Below are 24,324 nucleotides of genomic sequence, written 5' to 3'. Positions count from 1 at the left end.
AAGAATTCCGATGTAAAAACGCTTTTAGACGTTAAGCAGAGCAGGTACTTGAAACTCAGTTAACCCCATATGTGCAATACACTCTCTAAACACATGCCCATACAGGATATTAATATGCCACTGAAGCCACTGCCTTGACACACCCACTCATTAACATGTGTAAACAAACACACACACACCTGTCCTTCCTCCTGTAGCTTCTCGGCGCGCTCGGTGCTGGAGCTAAGTCCCTCCTTTACGGCTGCGAGCTCAGCCCTGAGGGCATCGTGCTCAGCCCTCAACTGGTTGAGCTGACGCTCTCGTTCCCTCAGGGCTGCGTCCGCCTTCGCCAGCGTCTCCTCCGCGCACGTCTGCAAGGAGAAAACAGTTCAGGGATCAGCCTCAGGGCACCTATTTTACTGTCTCTTAACACACACACACACACACACACAGGGAGAACTGATCCAGAATCAGAAGTTAAGAAAGGCTCCTGCTACTCCTAGCAGCTAACACTGTTATTCCCAGTTATTTTGTGCAGTCTCCTCTGATCAAGCTTGTAATAATAGCAGCCTCGGCTACAGTCCTAGTCCAGAAGATTCTGAAATGGGTCGCCTCTAAGCTCCTCTGTTTATTTTTAGTTAAGGTCGGGCCTTTTCCACATAGAAAAAAAGGCAGTTGAGATCGGTTTAAAGCCTCGACAGATATGTTGCACTAAAGCTCTAATTAAAAGCAGCTCTGAGCGTTTTCATTCCTTCACTTCACATATGGCACAACCCTGTTGGATGACTAAAATAGACCTCCTTCAATCCTCACTCCTAGGCACAGGAAAAGTTTCATAAAGTCAAAGAACATTTGTAGCAAAACAAACCAAAAGTCAGGAGTGGCAGAGTTTTGCGAAGTACAAACTTGATTTGTTCCTCTTTGAGGAGTAGTTTGGTTCCTGTGTGAGTCAGACTCGAGCCGTCTGCCAGCTCACGGGCGTCTGCTCTGACCACGCCTTCTACTCTAGCAGTTTGCTTTTTTCCTGCCCCTCTCTCTCTCCCTCTTCCCTCACTCACTCTTTCTTTCTTCTCTTCTGTCAGTGGGGCGTTTCGTCGGTGGAAACGCGGTGTGCTGCCGTCTGCAGGCAATTAGACCACAGCTGGCTCAGCACAGACCACAGTGGGGAGGCAGCCAGAGTGCAGTTATAACGTCTTTCTTGGTCCACATAAATAAACAAATGAATAACTAAATAAACTAAAGACTAATAAAAATGAATGATTTATATATCTCAAAATGTATTGCTGAGGGAAGGGTTTCAATTAACTTTGAATCACTTGATAACAAAAAAAATGTATCAAAGTTATTTCAAAGCTCAGACTTGAAGGGTGCCGCTGCCTGCTGAGCTCATGTGTGCGTACGGGGCATCTCACCAGCACTTCTTTCTGGGTCTCCTCGTTCTGGCTGACCCGCTCCTCCAGCTGGTCGCTCAGCTCCTCCACCAGGCAGCTCTTTGACATCACTTCCTCTCGGAGATTCTCGATTTCCTCTTGGAGCCGCCCCTCGCGCCGTCTCAGGGCCTGACGCTCCACGTTAAGCTCCTTCTTGCTCGTCTCTAGGGTGAAGACCTTTGACCTTTCCTCCTGTACCTGCTCCTCCAGCTCATCGACCTTTGCCCTCAGCTTCTCGGCGGCGGTCCTACTCTCCTGCTCGCTCTTCTGGAGCTCCAGCACCAGGGCTTTCAGCTCCTCCTTCCCCCCTATCGGAGAGCTCACATCCTGGGCTTGCCCTCGCTGCTGCTGGGCCTCTCCGTCAACATCCTCCAGCTCCCTCAGGGCCTCGTCTCTCCTCCGCTCAGCCTCCTTCACCCTGACCTCCATCTGGGCCAGGGAGGCCACGCGCTCCCTCTCTCCGTCCTCCAGCTCCCTCGCCCGGGCCTCCAACCGCTCCACCTGAGCCTCCCTCTCCTCCAGCTGCCTGCGGAGCTCCAGGGCCTCTCTCTGACCCTCGGCTAGCCGCCGGCGCTCCTCCTTCAGGCTGGCGCCCAGCGTCTGCACCTGCTGGCCGTACTCCTCCTCCTGGCTGAGGAGTAGCCTCTGCAGCGCCTCTTTCTCGGCGGCCGCCTCCTCCAGGTCCTGACGGAGCTTGCGGAGGCGCTGGCGCGACGCCTGCAGGCTGTGGCTGGCCAGTTCGTGGCACAGGCTCTCCTCCTGACCCACGGCGAGGATTCTGGCGTGAGCCCGGCGACCCTTGACCCTCGGCCCCGCGTGCCACGAGAGGTCGGTGGACTCGGGGCTGGCACCGGCGGCAGTACCGGACCCCGAGCCGGCGCTCTCGGGCTCGCTGGTCTCGGCCTGCGGGTCGCTGAGCTCGTGGGCGTCGGGGGCGAGCTGAGACAGCTCCGACTGCAGCCGCTGGATGACCTCGTGCAGCTGCTCCACCTCCTGCTCCTGGGCCTCGCGCACGCGCTCCTGGTCGCCGCGGAGACGCTCCACCTGAGCCTGCAGCTCCTCGATCTCCGCCTGCTTCTCCTCGGCCGCCTGAGGGGCGGAAGCGGCCACAGCGTCAGTCAGAGGACCCAGTCATAAGGGACGATCAATACACAGCAATACAGTGTACAATGCACTGTGCAGTGCAAGACATTAACATGCGCAATATACACTTCAAACTATGTCTCATAGCATGCGAAAGGAGCATAATACAAAAGAGAGAAAAATAAAAAACAAGAAGTAGGTACTTAATAAAAGGTCAAACGAGAAATATTAAATATATCGTATTGCAATATAACATGCAATAACAACACAAAAATACCATGCAATGAACACTTACTTATCTAAAACTATCAGCCAAACATGCTCATACGTGAACTGACCCACATCTGGGATGATGAGCAGATAAAATTGGTTGGTTGATTTATTGACTGATTGATTGAATAGTGTGCTTGCTCTCCCTTACCCTGTTGTCTCTGGTGAGGTCCAGCTCTTGCTGAAGATGGAGCAGCTGCTGGTTGAGGTGGTCGATCTCCTGGTTCTTCTCCTCCAGGAGTGCAGCGGGGAGTTGTAGCGCCTCCTCTTGCTGCTCCTCCTGCTCCTCCTGCTGCCTACGCAGATCGCTCACCATGTCCTGACCACAGAGCAAATACAGACGATTAATGCTGTACAATACATTCCACAGCTTGTGCACAAATCAAAACTCCAGGACACAAACAAACACACATGCACATACTGTACACACAGCTACACGCAGTTCTCCTGCCACTCAAATGTCTTTATTAGGATCTTAACACAGGATTTTTAACATTTGAGGAAGCAAATTTGGGGCAGCCGTGGCCTACTGGTTAGTGCTTTCTGACTTGTAACCGGAGGGTTGCCAGTTCGAACCCCGACCAGCAGGAACGGCTAAAGTGCCCTTGAGTAACCCCTCATTGCTTCCCGAGCGCCGCTGTAGCAGGCAGCTCACTACGTCGAGATTAGTGTGTGCTTCACCTCACTGTGTGCTGAGTGTGTTTCACTAATTCACGGATTGGGATAAATGCAGAGACCAAATTTCCCTCACGGGATCAAAAGAGTATATATACTTACTTACTTACTTACTTTGTTCAGAACTTATTATACAAAACTTATTTGCAGGTTTGTTCAGATATGACCACACACAGAATGCTTTGCATTATTCTTCCATTATCAGTACAGCAGTGATGGTTATGGATAGGTATGACATCAGCATCTTCAAACAGACACACACACACACACACACACCTGTAGCTCAGTGAGTGCGTCCTGCAGTTGCTGTTCGCGGGCCTGGTGCTCTCTGGTGTTGAGCTCCAGCTGCAGACTCAGCTGCTGCACCTCCTCCTGCCGGAGTTCCAGTTCCGCCTGGACGTCCTCCACACGGGCCAGCAGGTCCTCCACCTGCCACACACACACACACATATATACATAAATGACCTCACACACACACACACACACACACACACACACACACACACACACACACATACACACACACATACATAAATGACCTCACACACACACAAAAGTGTAGCTAATATTTCAAGTACAGCTACCCTCTTAATATTCACCCAGGCAGCCCTGAATGACTTAAGATTCACACCTCTTCTCAAGTAAGCCCTTTCCCAGCACTGCAAATCACTAGGCTTAGTATATGTGGGCGTCAGCCTAGACTAATGAAGCTAACAACCGCAGTGTGTAAGTACTTGCTGGGTCTAAAAGACACTTCACAGGCTTGAAGAACTACTGGGATAAGGGTTTGCACATCCTGACCACTAGATGGCACAAGCAGCCTATTCAACTCTGAGCCACAGATAGAGACAGAGATAGGGTCTATATACGGCTCTGATTTAACTCTGTGCCAGTTGCCTCTGCATCACTGCATTAGCGTTCTCACTATACAGTAGTGCATTTGGAAAGCTCAACAATGAATACACACTAAAGTACAGATAACTGTACTTAATCTGTTGATATTTGGTGTTGGTGGTGTTGATGTACTGTAGTCAGCAGATAATACATCATATAAATAGAGTATTTTTTTATTTCCTATAAATGGAGAATCACTTCACGAAGACATCAATTACAGTTAGTAAAAGAAAAGTGGGGTACAAATAATTAGTGGTTTATTTGTGTTACTTGACTTAGTGTGCTTTGTGTGAAACTGAAGAGAGATGTTTAGTTCACAACAGAAATGCAAAAAGGTGAAGTAAGGTGTGTGGTGAAACTTCTAGAAAAATCAATACATTCTCTGCTGCTGACACACGCGCGCACACACACACACACACACACACACACACACACAAACACACTCTAACCTGTTGGTCTTTGTTCTCTAACTCCTGTATGGCGGTGTCAAGTTCCTGGCGCAGTTCGTGGTCAGCTGTGTTGTCGGGCAGACGGTGTTTGGTCTCGTCCAGCTTCGACTGCAGGGCAGAGATCTGCAGCTTGTTGGCATACTGCTGCTGCTGAAGGGCCTCCTTGTCCTGGGAAACAACACACACAGTTTTTACTCACACCAGTGCATAAACGCACAGACATTCACATGTGCACACAAATGCACACACAGATATACATCTTAAGAGATATTTACAGTCAGTGTAGGACACTAGAGGCCCTGCTGAGCCTTAAAGCCGGTTACTGAGGCAGGTTTCTGGTGCATGCAGTGTTCTGAGGCAGTGTTCTGTTACTGTACATATCGATTCTCCACCCCCTTTGTTCCTCTTTACCTTTGTTCTCTGTAGCAATGGGAATACTTTTACATCAGTCACACCAGTAAGGTTTGCTTGAGTTTGTTCTCCACAGCAGTGTGTGAGTGTGAGTGTGGGTGTGAGAGAGAGAGTACGAGAGAGCAAGAGAGAAAGGGAAAAAAAGGAAAAAAAGAGAGGGTGAGAGAAAGAGGGAGGGAGTGGTAAAGCGGAGAGATAAAGTGAGCGTGTCATTGGCAGCAGGGATAAGGTCAGAGAGGTCATGGACGTGATGGGCTTGGAGTGTGGGAGGGACACTTCAGGCTGCTCTCTCCTGCTCTGGTAACAGGTAGGCAGGCTGCGCCTCCACTGCACACGAACACAAAGCGCGCACTGCTGTGTGGGAGAGGGCACTTCATGCCACTCTCAGCAGGTATTTTTGGCCATCACGGGCTGTTCCCAGCTCTCTACAACTCCCACTTCTGCCGTGTGTGTGTGTGTGTGTGTGTGTGTGTGTGTGTGTACACTCACAAGTTCATGGATACTGTACAACTCTTAAATGTTTGTACTTTGCCAAACTCCACATTGCAAGATTTTGTAAGGCGTTTACTTTCAGTAGTATACAGCAGCCCCTGTCCAAACTTTGTGGGCACGCGCACACACACACACACACACAAACACGAAAACCGGGCTACAGACACAAATCCCACACAAATACATGCAAATTATCCACACCGACACGAGTTCTGCAGCTGTGAGTGTTTGTATTTTGTGTGACCCTTTGCATCTCCTGCTCCAAGCTCTCTCTGTGTGTGTGTGTGTGTGTGTGTGTGTGTGTGTGTGTGTGTGTGTGTGTGTGTGTCCATCCCCTCACCTGTATGAGGTCCTGGTGGTTCTTGCGGGCGCGCTGCAGCTCCTGCTCCAGCTGCGTGACTGCTCGGCTGGCCTCAGCGCTGGCCAGTAGAGCCTGCTCCAGCTCCCGGATGCGGCCCGTCAGCTTGTCGATCTCCTCGTTGCGCTCGTCCACGTCGCGCTGGGCCTGCTCTTTGGCCAGCTGCAGCACGCTGTAGTCTTCCATCTTGTCACGGATGATGGCCTGCAGGCTCTCCGCCTGAGGAGGGGAGAGCAGAGACGTTCTAATTGGCGGAGATGGCAGTCTTAGCCATTGTCCCATTGACAAACACATAACGGCTAACTAGCTTTAGCTTGGGTCATCGCATCTCACAGGATTCCACTCAAACAAAAACAGTGGCCCAGTCTTGGCAGGGGGACCGGAATCGGTTTTGTTTGAATGGAATCCTATGGGATACCGTGACTAAAGCTAGTTGGCCGTTATCACCCAAGGATTGGAATCTCCCTTTTTAGATCTTTGGAGGTGATACACCAGGCGGCAGCCATGTTGTTTACAAGCCAGTTACATTCATAACATTTATTCAGACGATTAATTAGGAATTATGGAAACATTTTTATTCTTATGCAGCTTTGGAAATAGCAAATTTGACAAGGTTGACATGCAAAAGGTGATTTGAAAAAGAAATTATATACAGATATATACTATATACAGATATTATGGTTGCGACAACATCATAAAGCCAAGCTGAATAAAAGTTGTGATTCTCAAAGTCAAACTGTGATTCCAAAGCTGTAAGAAGTGGCATCAGTTTCAGACACAACTGCACAAACACTGTGGGCTACAGCCATGCTGAGGAGCAATGCCAACACGCTACGGGCGACCATAACTACTCTATACAGTTAAAATAGACAAGACAGAGTCTACTTCAGACACAACAACTAAAGAGACAGACCGACAACACCAGCCGACAGGTTAGTCAAACCATTCCTTATTACTATGAATCAAAGAATCAAAGAACAAACAGATGTGTGTGTGTGTGTGTGTGTGTGTGTGTGTGTGTGTGTGTGTAAGAAATCAGGATGAGACGAACACTACAGCAGAGGGTCATGCAGAAGCGTATAGAGGATCAGGGGAGGATGAACTGAGTATACCATACCTGAGCAAGCAACTCCTCTATCTAGAACATTCGGTTAAGGATGGGGGTAGAGACATGACAAACAAAACATCTTAGACATGGAGGAATCAAATACCAAGCAAACAAGGACAAAACATACTGGGAAAAATAGAAAATCAAGCATGTCAAAATCAAGCATGAAAAACATCTTGGCCAAATTAGCAAAAACAAGCAAATAAATGGTAAAACTTGGGAAGCAAGCATGACCATATCATGGTTTAACCATGTTGGGTTAATAATCAAGTTGAATTCAATGCACTGATCTACATGCTTTATTGACTACCATCCATAACCAATACCTGCCAATCCAGCTTTGTTGCCTGAAACAGTGTGTGTGACTAACTGCTTGTTCGGTGTGTGTGTGTGTGTCTAACTGCTTGTTCGGTGTGTGTGTGTGTCTAACTGCTTGTTCGGTGTGTGTGTGTGTGTGTGTGACTAACTGCTTGTTCTGTGTGAGAGTGAGAGTGAGAGTGAGAGTGAGAGTGTGTGTGTGTGATAGAGGGTAACCCGTACTCTTTGGCCCTTGTTGTCTGTGGCGCCCCCTTTGGTGGGCAGCTTCAGTTGGGCCTCCAGGTTCTTGATCTCCTGCTGAAACTCGTCTCTCTCGTGCTCCCGCTCCACTGCTTGCTCCTGCAGCACAATACAAACACAACACAAACACAGGTCACAAGGACACTCATTTCAAAATAAAACACAGAGGAAAAAACAGAGCCAAAACGCATGCATTTGAAATACATAATATTACCAAAAACAATAGGATGCAAGGTATAATGGATAATCTCATGCTTTGCTACTTAGAAAATATAGTGTATGTATGCAAGTCTATTCCTGTGTGTGTGTGCATTAACTGGCGGTGGTGCTTGAGCTGCTTCTCCAGGGCGTGGATGTGCTGCTGCAGGTTGTGTGTGTGTGTGTGTGTGTACTGACGTCTATGAACTGGCGGTGGTGCTTGAGCTGCTTCTCCAGAGTGTGGATGTGCTGCTGCAGGGTGTGTGTGTGTGTGTGTGTGTGTGTGTGTGTGTGTGTGTGTGTGTGTGTGTGTACTGACGTCTATGAACTGGCGGTGGTGCTTGAGCTGCTTCTCCAGGGCGTGGATGTGCTGCTGCAGGGTGTGTGTGTGTGTGTGTGTGTGTGTGTGTGTGTGTGTGTGTGTACTGACGTCTATGAACTGGCGGTGGTGCTTGAGCTGCTTCTCCAGGGCGTGGATGTGCTGCTGCAGGTCCTCGGTGTGGGCGCGCCGCTGCTGCTCCAGCTCGGCCTCGCGGGTCTCCTGCTCCTCCAGCGTGGCCTCCAGCGCGCGCAGCCGTGAGCCCAGCCCACTGCGGTCCTTCTCCGCCTGACGCTGCACGTCCAGGCGCTCCTGCGCCAGACGCTGGGTCTCCTCCAGCAGACCTGCACACCACCAGACCAGAGGTGGACAGGTCAGTGGTCAGATGCATGGTCAGACAATCACATCATGTAAAACTGTAAAAAAAAAAGCTGTTCTTTCTATAGGATGGAAAAATTAAAATTTTCACTAAACTGTTTCACAGGAAGACAAGAATGGAAAAGTGGACCATTATCAATTCCCTTTATTCACCCGGCGGTCAGAGTGAGGCTACAGGGTATAGTTGCCATCACTTCAGTCCAGCAGATGGTGGTAATGCACTCCGTTTGTCCTGCAAAACTCACTGAAGGTTACTTTGGCAGGCCAGCGAACCCTTCTTTTTCTGTGAGCTTTTTTTTTTTGGAAGTTTGCAAACAGAGTGCATTACCACTATCTGCTGGACTGAAGTGTGATGGCAAGTGTACCCTCTAGCCTTGTTCTGGCCGCCGGGTGAGCAAGGTGAATACACAGAATACACCTCAACTGCACAACGGTTCCCGAGGTCTTATATAAACAGCATTTCATTCACTGTTCCTTTTACATCACAGCCTCAGTCTCTACACTAGCATTGAAGTTTGTCCGCACCAAACCAAGAAAGGGTTTTAGGAAATTTGTCGTTTGTTAATCAGTCAAGACTTTTATCAGGTCTGCACTGAAGGGGTACAGTCAAAGAGACTTTTTGAGGTTAAAAAGACAGAGGAGCTATTCTCAAGACCACACATTTAGAGAGATGCAGAGGACAGAAGATGCACACAAACACACACACAAACACACACACACACACACACACACACACACACACTAAGGGAATCACATTTAAAACATAACCGTTCAGCTCACTGCACACAGAGATTCATGCAAGCACAAACTCTGCAGACCACAGGAACAACAGAAATGCTGATGTTTGCCTACAGGGGGCACCATCCACCTCCACTTGCTTACTAAGGATACTGATGCAGCATATAGGAACAGCAACACACGCAGGGTAATCACTCAAAGAAAATAAGTTAGACTGCAATTCAAACATTTGGGGTTTATCACTGCATTTGGAACAACGCAAACAACATCCACTAGAGGTCTCAAATAAAAACCATGACAGGATCTTGCATGAGGGCAGTTAAAGTCAATCCATGATAAAAAGCTGATGGGGATGAAGACCGACATGTCACTTCAAGCCCAGAACAAACACACACACACACACACACACACACACAGAGCACAAAACAAACCTGGGTCCCCGACAGGGTTCTGCTCACAGCCTACAGAGCAGGAGAACACACAGCTCAGCATCCTCAACACCTCACATAAACCACAGCAACTACTGTACATCTGTTACAGTACTGATAACAATCACAACCTACAGAAAACACCTAGCAAATAATGGACACGCGCACACACTGCATATTCTGTGCATGCAATGATTTCCCACATACTTTGTATACTCAGGACAAAACATGACTAACATTATAAAATCGACAGAACACCTCATGCTCAAAATATCCACAGAATGCACCAAATAAGATGAAAATGATGCATAACAATAACTTCTCGGACATTGTCTACATTTTTCCAACCACCCCATTATGTTCCGATTTATTTGTCTGACGCGGTTTTATCCAAAGCTTTTTCCAGTGCAGGACAGGCGGGCATGTGATCGTACTGCATCTCTGGTCCTTGGGGATTGGTCCCATGATATGACTGGTGTTGTAAGGACACTACATTGAGGCCAATGTTCAGACTCCAGGCAAATGGGATTGGTTACCTAAAATCAGATATTTTCTCCGCACTGTTATGTGCAAGTAATCAGATCGGATGTGTACGCCCAGGCATCACCAGCCTATCTGCATGAGTTGCTGTGGTGATGTAGGCGTTAAATCAAACAATGTAACTACTTTTGACCTAGCAGCAGCATGAGTTCCAGCACTTCAGTCATCCTGATGGGATGAGAGATACTCTATTCGAAACTGAATTAAGCAGCAGGGGTGTCTGGACTCCGAGACACTTAACGTTAGTACCAAATTTGTTTTAGATTTGCTTAGCAAAAATCTGATTTAGAATGGCTTCTTGCTATACAAACTTGGACACCATATGGACATGCCAAAAAATAAAATGAATTTGGGCTGGCAGTCAGAACATTTCCCATAATGTCCCCAACTTCCTCCGTCCACTGTCTCCTTCCCATCCCTGTGTCCCCATCCCATCCCTGTCCAGCCCCATGGCCCTGTGCCCTCCTCCAGTTCCGTCCCGTCCTATCTCACCCTTCTCGGCATCCCCGAGGCCGGCGCTGAGCGCGTCCCTCTGGCGGAGCAGGAGTGTGTGCTCCTCGCTAAGCTGTTGCAGCTGCTCGCGCGCCTCCTCCAGCTGCTGCACAAGACGCTGCTCCCGCGACTCCTTCTGCTGCAGACTCTCCTCCAGCGAGGCCTTCTCACACACATAGCCCTCCAGCAGACCTGAGGGGGGGGTAGAGAGGAGGTGGTGATTAATTAACACACACACCTAGAGTGATACGCTCACACTAGGGCTAAATAATTATTGCAATCGCAATATGAACCAACGCAATTACCTAATCACAAAAGCTATAATCACATAATCATTTTGTTACATTTCTGACTTTTATATTCATTTCATCCTCCTTGAATGTGCCATTTCTGGTTGGAGGGTGTGCGTAGTGTGTGAGGGGCACAGAAATTCTGATGGTGAGCTTCACAATTAGTCGGGGGTTGCTGTGCTTTTTGTGCACCGGACGTGCTCAACAATCAGGGGTGGCACAAATTAGAGACATTTTGTAATATTGAACTGAATCAATTCATTTACATTCAAAAATCATATCGCAAATCACAATCTCAATATCTGTCAGATATCGCAATTAGATATCTTCCCCAAATCGTGCAGCCCTAGCTCTCACACTCACATCCCACACAGAAGGGGATATTTTCCGCTCTCTCAAAAATACACACATACTTCTAATACTAATGAAAAGAATACAAAAGGTCACTTTCAGTAAATTGCAAAACCACCCACCCACAGACAACCTTGAGCAGTTCTTGCTAGATAAGGCTCATCTGAATGGCCTCCTGATCCACTCATGAGCACACACACACACAGTGTACCTGCCCACACATCTCTGCACAGTTCTTGGCCTCCTGGACCCTCCCCCCCACCACCCACGCACAGAAAACTCAACCTCGGCCTCAAGGATTTCTAGTTGAAGGTGGCTCTAGTGGCTAGCCTCCTGGACCCCACACACACACACAGCACTCACCCTCGGCCTTGTGCAGCTCCAGCTGGAGGTGGCCCTTCTGGCTGGACTCCTGGTCCAGCTGCTCCAGGAGTTGATTGTGCTGCAGCAGCAGCAGCTGAGCCGTTTCCTCAGTAGTGGTCTGACTGAAACGCTCCGTCTGCTCCACCTAACACACACACACACACACACAGCTTGAAGCGATTAAAAATGGCACAAAATTAGTGTAAGCACTATGTACTATTTTGTGATGGCTCCTGTTAAGCATGAACACAAAACCCTCACAGATCACACACACCACAGTGACCGCATCGTTGACTTTGGTAATACCCACGACTGCTATTACACAGTCACAGACAGAGCCCCTCACCTGTTTAGTGACCTGGTCCACCAACTCCAGGAGCTTATCGACGGATAAGCGCAGCCGGGCGCCGGCCCCCAGAAGCAGCTCCTCCTGCTGCAGCTCGGCCCCCACGAACAGGCTCTCGCACAGCCGCTGGGACAGCTCCAGGCCCTCGTCGCTCAGTGACCACAGGCTGGCGTCCGGGCCGCACTCACCGTCCACCGCCGGCTCCGAGCCTGGGGAGGGAAAGTGAGAATGGGACAGGCAGAGAGGAGACGGAGGGACAGAGGAAGGATGAGTCACAATGACCACTAAACCAAACGGCAGAAGAAAAAAAAACAACAACTTTCCATCCACTTTCCCATTTGCTTTATGTTTGTCTGTGTTGAAATGGAGGGGAAAAGAAAAAAAAAAAAAATTATATATATATATATATATATATATATATATATATATATACATACATACACACACACACACACACACACCGGTGTATATATATATATATATATATATATATATATATATATATATATATATATATATATATATATATATATATATATATATATATATATATATACATACACACACACATACACCGGTGTATATATATATATATATATATATATATATATATATATATATTTTTTGTTTTTTTTATATTATTATATATACACACACACAGGTATATATATTTTAAAATGTACAATAATTTATGAAAAACTTTACATGTCAGCCAATGCCAGTTAATGAGTAAATGATCAACTATGATCAAGTATTATCATCTGACCATTCCTTGTTCACACGAGACTGGGAGTGTGTGTGTGTGTGTGTGTGTGTGTTATAACGAGTGCGTGTAAGAGTGTGTATGCCCTCACCTGTCCCAGGTGCGTCTCCGGCTGGCCCGTGGGTCCGCGAGGTGGTGTGCTCCAGCCCACTGTCCGTGCCGGGAGCGGCGGGCATGCTGGCGGACGCACACGTACCCATCCTGCGACTGACCAGCTCCTCCGTCGCCATGGCGCTCTTCAGCATCTCCAGCACCACATGCTGAAGGCGCTCGTTGGCCTCGCTCAGGGTTTGCCTGGGAAAGCCACCACAAATTACAGTTACACTAATGCGGAATTCCGCTTTGAGGAAGTTTGCGACATGAAAATTCCATAATTCCCAAAGCAGACAAAGCAGATTGGGCACTGTGATGGAGCAGCAGCAGTGTTGACGCCTGACAATCGGGTCAGGTACAAAAAGTTGTTTTGCTAAATATCAGCTTTGCTTTACACAATATTCCAATACTCTGGTTCCCTGATATTAAAAATGCTTGCTCAAAACTCGCACATTTCAACTCTCTCCTAGATCTTTACAATTCAGACTATACTCCCTCTCCCAAAGAGTCTCATGAAGGGGTTCGCTACGGCCTTTAGTTGAAGTGCAGCAGTTTATAGGAGTAAGCCAGCTCCTTTACGGGCTTCTGAATACTCCAGAACACTGCAGAGGAGCTGAGAACTTTGCCTGGAGTTCTACCTTTCAGCAGGCTTACTCATCTCCCACACAACCACACAAGTCAATACGTCCTACGCGTACAGGAAGACTGATCGCTCTGATGCTCACAATGGTTTGATGCTGCTGCTCACGACTGCTGCAGGATCGGCAGTATGCACTCTATGACGATCTGAAAAGCCAGCTGGGACATTCACTACTCGTCACTCTACACCCACGAGGTACTCAACAGACTGAAATGCCACCCCGGAGAGGGAACATTAATACGCAGCAGAACTAAAGCACTTCACGGCTAAATCCTTGTTTGACAGAACGACAAATGTTTTTAAGTGCTTTTGTTGAGTTGGGTTGAAGTTACAATGGCTTGCCTTTTAAAGCAATATCTTTACTATTATCATCTGACCATTCCTTGTTCACACGTGACTGGGAGAGTGTGTGTGTGTGGCATTGTTAGACAATGAGGTCTAACAATGCTAGTTTCCACTCCCAACAGATACTGTACATCGTTTTGTACCCAAAACCGATGGTGGGTCTTTTAAATCATGGTGATCTCTGACCTCTGCTGCTTGGCCTCGGCGAGGTCGTCGCGGAGCATGGTGACCAGGTTGTCTCCCTCCTGGCCCTCCCTCTCGCGGCGCTGCAACAGGCCCTCCAATGTGGACATCTCACTGCTCTTCCCCGCCAGCTCCCCCTGTAGGCCACTCACCTCACTGCGCAACTAGAGAGAGAGAGATTCAGTTATTCATTAGGGGAAGAGAGGAAAAAATAATAATTGCCATAATTATCATACACACACCTGAAACCACATTTGGGTCAGAAAGACATAAACACATGCACACACACACACACACCTTAGGCCTTAAGCAGGACTGTGGCCAGAGAGAGAAACCCAGTCATTATACATACACACACACACACACACACACACACATACACACACACATACACACACACATACACACACACACACATACACACACACACACACACCGCTCCAAAAATAGACAAATTAAAAAAACACCACAACAAATCCACTCCAGGATGAGGATGCATTCTGATGTTCTGTCGAGTTTGTCTTCCTCCGCAGCCTCAGTAAACCATCTCAGTCATGAGACAGCCACACAACACACAGCAAAGTCTGGACAGTGAGTCCATATGCATGCTCAAACTAACAGGGAGAACCAAGTCTGTGTTTCTGTTCCAACATGACTGTAAGCATTCCCATGCTGCCACTAACTTCTGTGTGGGAGTGAGAGAGGGACAGAAATTGCTAGAAGAGAGAGGAGGAAAGAGAAAGAGATTCAGATAAACACAGAAGAAACAAACCATGGGTAGGGAGACAAAACAAACAGAGCAAGGGAAGCAGAGATAAAGAAAAGAGACAAGCAGGCTGAAAAAGAAGGAGGGAGGGGGAAGGGGAGAGAGAGAGAGAGAGAGAGAGAGAGAAAGAGAGAGAGAAAGAGAGAGAGAAAGAGAGAGAGAAAGAGAGAGAGAAAGAGAGAGAGATAGTCTAAGCTAGAGGATGAAAGAGGGAAAAGGTAAATCGGAGGGTATAATACCACGCTTGCCCCAAGCGCTGCTCCTGCTTCCTGACTGCACCTGGCCAACTGCCGCACACACTCTCTCACACACACACACACACACACACACACACACATCTGTTTCCTTGGAAACAAACATTTGAGGCAACCCCCCCCCGCCCCCCTCACTCATGGAGTGTTTCCTTTCACTAATCTTGAGGGGGGAGCAGCCCAAAATCTTAAAATTAACAAAGCTGAAACCATGGCAACAAACACACACATTATGGCTTCACTTCCATCACTACGGCAATGTGCAATGAGAGCATCAACAAAAGGGACTGCTAAAATTAACTTCTACATGTGCATCAAGTTTTCCCCACAGACAAACAAGCCAAGTGGGAACAGCATGTCTACCTAACTCATTCACCTGAGAATAATCACAAAGGGAACGTGACACACACACACACACACACACACACACACACAATCATTAACCCATGCTGTCACAAAGCAAAGCATCTCCAGGATGGCATTACAGATACCACTTTGACCCACGCAGACTCAGCCAGCCTAAATTACTGACCATGCCTTATACAAACTCAAACACCTGTCTGATAATGATTTTCAAATTAAATTTTGATCTATTGGACACACAAAATAAGAAAATCATTTAAACTTGGTGTAGATGTAAATATGCAATTTGACACAACTTTTTCAAATAAAAATGTAGGGCTCATCCTATTTGAACAGATCTGTATGAAGCTTCCTCTGAAACCATACAGGTGGGGCCGATTTATCTGCCAGGAATATCCGCAGAAATCTTCATATCAGCCGATGCTTAGAATACAATTTGTAAAGCAACACAATGGCATTTATATTTATATTTTTGCCCCTTAGCATCAACAATCAACACTATTCAGCGTTAAGAGTATACAATTCATCCCAAAATGGGTCATGATACCAATTAACTTCGTTACACGGTTCAAGATCAAGCATTCTGGGTGCACACTTGCGATGTCAGATACTTCATTTTCCACCTTTTGTAAGTCACCTAAAGTGTAGCACCTAAATGAGTTCGAAGATGTTATTTTAGCAGAAGTGCATTGTGTTGTTTTAAGCTGTTATCTGCCGAAACCAATGTAGTACCAAAGATATTGCAAATACCGATCAGGCATCTGCAATATGGTGCTAAGCAAAAGTGAGGATTGAGCCTACAATGGCAACCAGTTCTCCTCATAGTCCCCTCTCTGACCCAGCACGACTGGCTGACACAACTGATGACTACACTGGATTGATTTGGAGAGTGACGTGTGTGTGTGTGTGTGTGTGTGGGGAAGGTGTGTGTGGGTGGGGGGAAGGTGTGTGTGTGTGTGTGTGTGTGTGTGTGGGGGGGGAAGGTGTGATTTATTTTGGAAAAGCTGTGCCAAACTGTACCTGTGCCAAACACTAGTCCACTCTGAGGGATGCATTAGACGGTGACCACATTAACAGGTCCCATACAGCACCAGGATAATTATGCGCGCGTGTGTGAATGTTTTTTTTTGTTCTACTGGCAAATGAAAAAACAAAAAAAATATTGGTCAGACACAAACCCTGCTTTTCATAACTATTTTGAAAGTAGCTATTATACAGCTTCAGAACACTGCAGAAGTTCCATTTAAATTAACGGGCCTTCCCAATGTTCGGAGGTCCAATAATTTTTCTAACCTATAATCCTAGAGTGTTGAAGCGAAGTGAACAAATTAGGCTACGTTGCTCTATCTTGGTTAGTAATGTAATGAAGGATCTTTGCTATAATGACCGCTGCAAAAATATAATGACAGTGGCAATGGGTTTTGAGCTATGAATGACTCCTTTCATATAATTCTGTGAGTAGCCTAGTTCGTTTGTGATCATTGAAAGTGAAAGTAAGCAAGTAATAAGTTTCTATGCAACATCTGAATCTTTCAAGTTCTATCTGTGTCGCGATCTATTGGTTTTCTCAGTAGACGCATGCAGTAACCAAATAACTAAGATTCGTGAAGTTTCATTTTCTCGTTTTGGCAAGCAGCCGTATAGCCTAATAAAATGTACTGTCCACTGGTCATTATCGGAAAATAAATCCTGGCCATTGGGTGAACAGATCACTGATACGAAGCAGAGTTGATATGGCAAGCCAATTTAACACGACAGACTGTAGTAGCCTATTCTCACAGTTGATAAGCAGCTGTTTTCCACACGCCAAAGTGGCGCAGCACATAATTCAGCCGCCAATACAAAAATATCTAGATAACTCGCCATTGGCGCTTGACGGGTGCTAATTTCGAGCCGTGTGTGTGTGTGTGTGTGTGTGTGTGTGTGTGTGTGTGTTACCTGAGCCACCACAGTGTCCAGCTGCTGCAGCTGTACGCTGAGCTGGTCCATCTTGTCCTTGTAGCTCTTCTCCAGCTCCTGTTGCTCCTGCCTCAGCCTCCCCTCCTGATCCACCAGCGCCTCCTCCCGCTCCCGGGTCAGCTCCTCCACAGCCTGCTTCTTCTCCTCCTCCGCGGTCTTCCTCTCCCGCTCACTCTCCTCCTGACAGGCCCAAGCACACGGCACCATGGGAAATGTAGTCCACAGCAATCAAATCAATCACCTCTGCTCCCATCAACTCAAACATGGCTCCAAATACACACAAATGACTGACTGCATCAAACAAATGACTAAAGTGCCAGTCCCTTTTTCACCATCTCCCCCCTCTCTTCATTGCTCTTGTTCACGTGGCTTAACACGTTGTCCCATATGTAGGATTATTGGGGGAGTGTGTGTGGGGGGGTTTGGGCCCGAGCTAAAGCTCCCTCATGGGAAATAGCCAAACAGCGGCTAACTCTGCAAAAGTGCATTCATTCATTTACATTAGTTCCGAGGAGCTTAGCCGCTGCTCTGGTCACGACACGACAGGACAGGCACTGGACTCAAAGCCAATGTGCTCCGATGAGACAAAAAGAAGGAACGGGAGGGAAGTAAACACAGAGTGGGGCATAATCTTAAGAGCCATGGGCAGCAGGAGAGGGGGAGAGAGAGAGGGAGAGAGAGAGAGGGAGAGAGAGGATTAGAGTGGGTCAACCCACTGATGTATTAGAGAGCGGTGGGCTGCCTCTGCTCCAGATGTTGGGAGCCAAAACCTATTAACCTCCACAGTAATCTGTGGTCTTATTTCCCATTGGACTGTTCAGGAAATGGGTGGAGGCTAAAAACACAATTTAAGCCAATAGGAGGCTTTATACACACCCATGCCGTTTCCTACCTTTAGCTGGCTGATCCGCTGCTGGAGAAGCTCCTCTGATTGACACTTGAGAAGCTCTGCCTCCTCCAGGAAGTGCTGGCGCTGGCGCGATGTCTCCTCTTCAAGCTCCCGCCGCAAGGCCTCCAGTTCACGGGCAGAAGCACCGTTCAGCTCCTAACACACACACACACACACACACACACACACACACACACACACACACAGACACAGACACACAGACACACACCTCTCTTTAGACCACCCCAACTGTGTCAATAATGCTCAATGATACTTCAGAGCGTTGAAGTACAACGCTGCAGGGCGGCTTCACAATGGATTAAAAAATAAATCCCCAATCCAACTAAATGGCATCAGTGACAAAAGCAATGGCACAAATTCATTCAGTAAACACACACACACACACACACACCCTTGGAACTGTTTCCAAACATCATTTAACAAGCGAGTGCGTCTGTGTGGTTTGTTAAAGCTTTAAAAAGGTCACATAATTTGGAGCATACTGTGTGTGTGCCAACTGTAGTGAGTGCACGGGCACACACACACACACACACACACCTGCAGCTGCTGCTGGTGCTGGGTGCGGAGCATGTCGACCTGCTGCTGCAGCTGCTGCCTCTCTGCGCTGCTCATGTCTCGGACCTCCAGCAGGGCGGCGCTATGCTGCTGCTCCATGTCCAGGACCTGCTGCTGCAGAGCCTCCAGGACTGAGCAGTGCTCCGCCTGGGCCTGGGACAGGGCTGCCGACAGCTCTGCCTACGCGCACACAAACATACACACAAATATATAGAAATGAAAGCACAGTAATGCGCACCCACCAGTCATGTATGTACACTAGGGGTGTCACAATTTGAAGATTTAGTCACATTTCGATTAGATTTTTCGATCTTTTTTCAATTAGATTAGTATTAATGAATTTCTTAAGTTTGACTTAATACTGAAATCATGACACCCCTAATGTACACACACATTGAAAACTCATTGAAAACACTCACATGAACACATACAATGAACACAAAATGGACCAACTTTGGACATGCTCAAACTGAACAAATCAAGGAGGACACACACACACACACACACAAACACACCTTACCAGGTGGAGCACATAAGGCCTGCTGTGGATTCAGCTCAGCTGTGAGTGGCAAACATGCAGGCTAACATGAAATAGACCAATACACATGACATAGCACTGAGGAAGTAACACTTCTGCTTCACCAGCCAATCACCATCCCCTTCTCATGCATGCACACACAAGAGTTTTTCAAAAATCCAACTTCCCTTGTGGTAGCAAAGTTCATTAGTGTGCTTACCCAGAGACACACACACACACACACACACACACACACACACACACACACACCTCAACCAGTCAAAAGAAGTTACCACACCCACTCCTTCAACGGTCACAGATAAGACTCCACATGACTACACATACTTAAAAAAAGATCAAACACACACACACACATTTCTATTGCCATTTTCAGACTGTTTCACTCACCCCAGATCTACAAATGCAACTACTCTATATGTGGAATGAAAGTCTGTTTCCTCTTCAGCAAATTCACACATCACTGACTAACCGCACTCTCTCCCTCTCTCTCACACACATTCAAAAACAAAAGACACAATTATCAGGGGGAGTGACTCTTTCCAAGCAGGTGTCCATAGAGGGCAGTGTGTTGGAGTATGGCTGTGTGTGTGTGTGTTCCATGTTGCGTAGCATCAACCATTTTCCCCATCAGTCCTCATTAACCGCACACAAACTGACACACACACACTCCCACACACGCCTACACACGCACACTCCCACACACGCACAGCTGTGTCCATTATAGAAGTCAGCCTTTTATTCTGGTAGAAATTGTTCAGAGGATAATGGGGGGCCATTTAAGGAGGACAACTGAGGACAAAATGCTCGAAGAGAGGCTGAAATCCAGCCAGCAATGACAAAAACACAACTGAGCTTTATCACATTACACAACTAAAGAGAACAATCTGATCTATATAGTGTGCATTAAATGCTAAAGAACGGATAGAAGAAGTCTTTTCATGCCAGTTCATTATATCTTGTTTAAAAAACACACACACACACACACACACCTGATGGGCTTGGTTGAGCTCGGTGGCCATGGCGTTGAACTTGTCGAGGTGAGCCTTGGCCAGCTCTTTCCTCAGCTCCTCGGTAATTGACAGCTGCTCGGCCCCCAGTCGCTTCAGCTCCGCCTTGTGCTGCGCCTCCAGCTCCGCCCTGAACTCTGCCAGCGCCGCCTCGCCCTCCTCACGCACCGTCTGGATCTCCTGCACGTACCGGTGGGCCATTTGAGGGAGAAAAAAAAAAAAAAAAAACATGTTTATTTTAAGCAAGATCAATCTATCTATTAATGACAGAAACGTCTCTGTTTGTGAATTCGCACATCTGTCGTTCGTCCGATTGATTTCAAACTTGGCAGGTGTCTTGATACACTCGAATGTGTTGAGAACACAAGCTTCCAAATAGCATACCTGCAAACTCAGAAGGGCTGAAATAGGGCAGAAGATTTGAAAAAGATTTTAAATTTTAACACGTAAATCAAGGGATATCGGGAATAACTGACATTTCCATTACATGCACATAGGTAGACCTGCAATATTGAATATTATCATATCATATTATAATAAACGCACAGTAAGCAGAATTTAAGTATGGCTGCATTTGACACTTTTACATATTAAAATGACATAGTCCTAACAGTAGGCCTACCAGCTGTTTTGAGTTAAGGCCATGTTTAGCCTAATTGAATAACTTGATGGAGAAAATATTTTCAGACCTGCCATCCTTGGAAGAAATGTCTTGATTACTACCTCAAACCAGGGAAAAAACATTGCTCACATTGGCCTTCATGTATGCAGCCAAAAACAGACCAAACAACATAAATGTTGACAATCTGGTTTGAAGCCTATCCTTATCTATAAAAATCATTGGTGTTGATAGAAAGGGACTGTGGATGCCCATTTTCTGGTCTCTATTCTAGCATGTCTGGTTTATTAGTACCTATTTTCCATCCATTATTATTTGATATAATTTTTGTGAAGAAATACATCTATCACTCATGTTATGTTGGTGTCTTTCTGCTCCTCTCGTGTCTACTGAGGCTGCAATGATCACATATTCCAACTAAAGGGGCCCGTCTCAGCAATAGGTGCGTTATGTCAGTCTGATCTATATGCTACACAGAAAACAAACAAATTAAACACCCATCACTGAGCAAGTCAAAATATTTAGTTAGGTCCACTTTCAGATTTGTTGCAAATAACTACATTTGGCCTTGGAAGGGTCTGCGCTCCCTAAGAACGTTATGTCTAACCATCATCGACACATGGAAAATATAATGCTAAATGAAATAACTTGTTAATAAGCAATAACTTTCCAAGACAACATTATATTATTGAGCCGAGCTAAATTTACAATCGCACTCAGTGCAGATTAGTTTTGTTTCGCAAAGCAATTCAAAACGGCCAGCTGCGGGAACGTGAATTTGCGAGTAAACACTTGTTAACCTCGCCTCAGCAAATCTTTCATTTAACCCACCGAGGGCAGGAGAAAAATAGCCTAACAATATGATGTTTTAGTTTATAGTCAGAGATCCCCCCCCATTCTATTTTTAAAGCAGGCCTACCTGTGGTCATGTACTTGGGCTACGAGTATTGCATTAGTATTCACAATTTCCTCTTTTCATGTTTCTTTTTTAGTATTTTTGGGGGTTTGCCTTTATTCAAGTGGGAGAGATGGAGTGGGATTGGTTAATGACTGTGGGTCAGATTTGAACATGGGTCCCTGTGGGCACTTGGACCTGAATGTGGTACTACGGAATCCCAACCCCTTTTCAGCTGCTTTTGACACGGTTAAATCACTGCATCCTTCTCTCTATACTCTCAAACATGGGTATTTCTGGCTCTGCTCTCTCCTGGTTTGAATCCTACCTCATAGGATGCTCGTTTAAAGCAGTGTTTCTCAAAGTGTGGTCCGGGGACCACTGGTGGTCCGCAAGCTATCCCAAGTGGTCCGCGAGCAGACGTGGTAAAATATAATATAGATGAGTTGTTTGCCATATTGAACCAACTTGTATGTAAATCCAAACAGTTCTGCAACGCTGCCTGTGTAAGTTATGCCAGTTTAAATCATATGAATCCTCTGACACCATAAGCAAGGTGCAAAGAAAATAAGCAACGTGGCTCAGTGAGTAAGCCTATTGTGTAAGTAACTATTTAAGTAGGTCTACCCTTTTTTTTAGCTAGGTGGTCCGTGAGGTTTTTTTTTATTGATTAAGTGGTCTTTGGTCTGAAAAAGTTTGAGAAACACTGGTTTAAAGCATCATGGCTCGGACAGCTGTCCACACCTCACTATCTCACCACAGGGGTCCCCCAGGGCTCAGTGCTGGGCCCCCTTCTCTTTGCCATTTACACCACCTCTCTGGGACAGATTATCCGTTCGCACGGCTTCTCATACCACTGCTATGCAGACGACACACAGCTCCATCTGTCCTTTCCTCCTGATGACCTCTTGGTCTCGGCACAGATCTTTGATTGCCTCTCAGACATATCTACATGGATGAAGGCACACCACCTCTAACTAAACCTCTCAAAAACTGAACTGCTGGTCCTCCCAGCTAAACCTACTATGCGTCAGCCAAATTTAATGTAATGTAATGTAATGTAACATAACGTAACGTCATATGGCAGAGCCCTACCTGCAGGTACGTGTTCTCAAGCGTATCCATGTTGGCCAGCATCTTGGCCTCCAGTTCCTCGTTGGCGCGCCGGTGTCGCCTCTCCAGTTCCACCTCCTTGGCCTCCAGCTGTGCCTCGTTAGCCTCCTGGAGGACCGCCTCTAGCTTCTCAAACTCCGCCCTGTGCCTGGCCGCAAGCTCTGCCTCCAGAGCGTGCAAGGCCGCTTCGTGATTGGTGGAGATGGACTCGAGCTCCGACTGGTGCTTGTCTGTCAGGTTCTGGCGTTCCTGCTGAACTTGCTCAATCTGAGCTGTGAGTTTGTCCAGTTCAGCTTTCTGGGCCTCCAACTCGGCCTGGTGCTTCTGTTGGAGCTCCCTCAGAGCGGAGTCCCTCTCCTGGGCAAGCTTCTCCTCCAGCTCCCTCTTCTCCTCCTGGAACCTGTTGAAGTGAAGATTGGATTTGCATTAGCATGATGTTTAGAAAGAAAATAATTATATTTTCAAGAAATATCAAGAATCAAGCACAAATATCTGCTCTATTTTGAAAAGACATGAAAATATATGATAGAAAAGGTCTGGACTTAATAGTGTACAAATCACAATCTTTATTTGTGATTATTTTTCTGAACTACATCACACATCCACAGGAGCATATTCATAACCAAGGTTCAGCCACAGACTTCCGCTGACTGAAATCACTGGCATCAGTAAATTCTCATGCTCTCATGCTCAACACCCTGCCTGCTGACCTGTCGTGAGCGTCCGTCAGGCGAGCTTGGCTCTGTTCCAGCAACAGGGTGTTGAGCTCCTTGACCTCGGCTGCCATGGTGGCGCGGGCGGTGCGGAGCTCGCCCTCGTGCTGCGCCTGCAGCCTCTGGCGGAGGGCGAGCAGCTGCGGGGTGTCGCCGGCCTCCAGGCTGGCATGCAGTGCCCGCAGACGCTCCCGCTCCCCGTCCAGCTCGGCTTCGAGGATGCTGCGCTGCTCGTCCAGTCGGGCTTGCCACTGGACCTGGAGCTCCTCGCGCAGGACTCTCTGTTGCTCCTGGGCCTGCTGGGAGAGGCGCTCGCGCTCCTCGCTACGTGACTCCTCGAGACGGGCACGTAGCTCCTCCGCAAAGCCTTCCTTCAGCTGAGGAGGGAGAGGGGGTAGAGGAGGAAGGCCGTGGAAGTGGGAGAAGAGGAGGACAGTTGGAGTGGAAGAAGAGGAACAGGA

The 24,324-nt window shown here is 47.1% G+C and overlaps 1 protein-coding gene across 2 annotated transcripts in view; it reads right to left on the bottom strand.

The window, feature by feature from the left end:
- pcnt (pericentrin) overlaps positions 1–24,324 on the bottom strand; it is a 54,900-nt gene that overhangs the window by 13,335 nt on the left and 17,241 nt on the right. Inside the window, exons 18-37 of one of the 2 annotated variants that reach the window (XM_076303476.1) lie at positions 23,861–24,240; positions 23,133–23,550; positions 20,506–20,703; positions 18,961–19,158; positions 18,406–18,558; positions 17,493–17,693; positions 14,178–14,338; positions 13,005–13,207; positions 12,151–12,359; positions 11,805–11,949; positions 10,801–10,992; positions 8,336–8,568; positions 7,690–7,806; positions 7,159–7,179; positions 6,024–6,260; positions 4,781–4,948; positions 3,714–3,866; positions 2,914–3,081; positions 1,392–2,498; positions 180–350 (exon numbers count right to left, since the gene is read on the bottom strand). In XM_076303476.1, coding sequence (XP_076159591.1) covers positions 180–350; positions 1,392–2,498; positions 2,914–3,081; positions 3,714–3,866; positions 4,781–4,948; positions 6,024–6,260; positions 7,159–7,179; positions 7,690–7,806; positions 8,336–8,568; positions 10,801–10,992; positions 11,805–11,949; positions 12,151–12,359; positions 13,005–13,207; positions 14,178–14,338; positions 17,493–17,693; positions 18,406–18,558; positions 18,961–19,158; positions 20,506–20,703; positions 23,133–23,550; positions 23,861–24,240 — 4,833 coding nt within the window. The remainder of the gene's footprint in view (positions 1–179; positions 351–1,391; positions 2,499–2,913; positions 3,082–3,713; positions 3,867–4,780; positions 4,949–6,023; positions 6,261–7,158; positions 7,180–7,689; positions 7,807–8,335; positions 8,569–10,800; positions 10,993–11,804; positions 11,950–12,150; positions 12,360–13,004; positions 13,208–14,177; positions 14,339–17,492; positions 17,694–18,405; positions 18,559–18,960; positions 19,159–20,505; positions 20,704–23,132; positions 23,551–23,860; positions 24,241–24,324) is intronic. The other variant, XM_076303477.1, reaches the window with a different exon arrangement.

The sequence above is a fragment of the Alosa pseudoharengus genome, unplaced genomic scaffold, assembly GCF_046254945.1.
Source record: "Alosa pseudoharengus isolate Yale_2024_CS ecotype anadromous, Long Island Sound unplaced genomic scaffold, YU_APseudo_1.1 YU_APseudo_1.1_scf_24, whole genome shotgun sequence".
In the NCBI taxonomy this organism is placed as follows: domain Eukaryota; kingdom Metazoa; phylum Chordata; class Actinopteri; order Clupeiformes; family Clupeidae; genus Alosa; species Alosa pseudoharengus.
The sequence above is the reverse complement of the archived record's forward strand: the minus strand, read 5'-3'. Positions and strand labels throughout refer to the sequence as shown.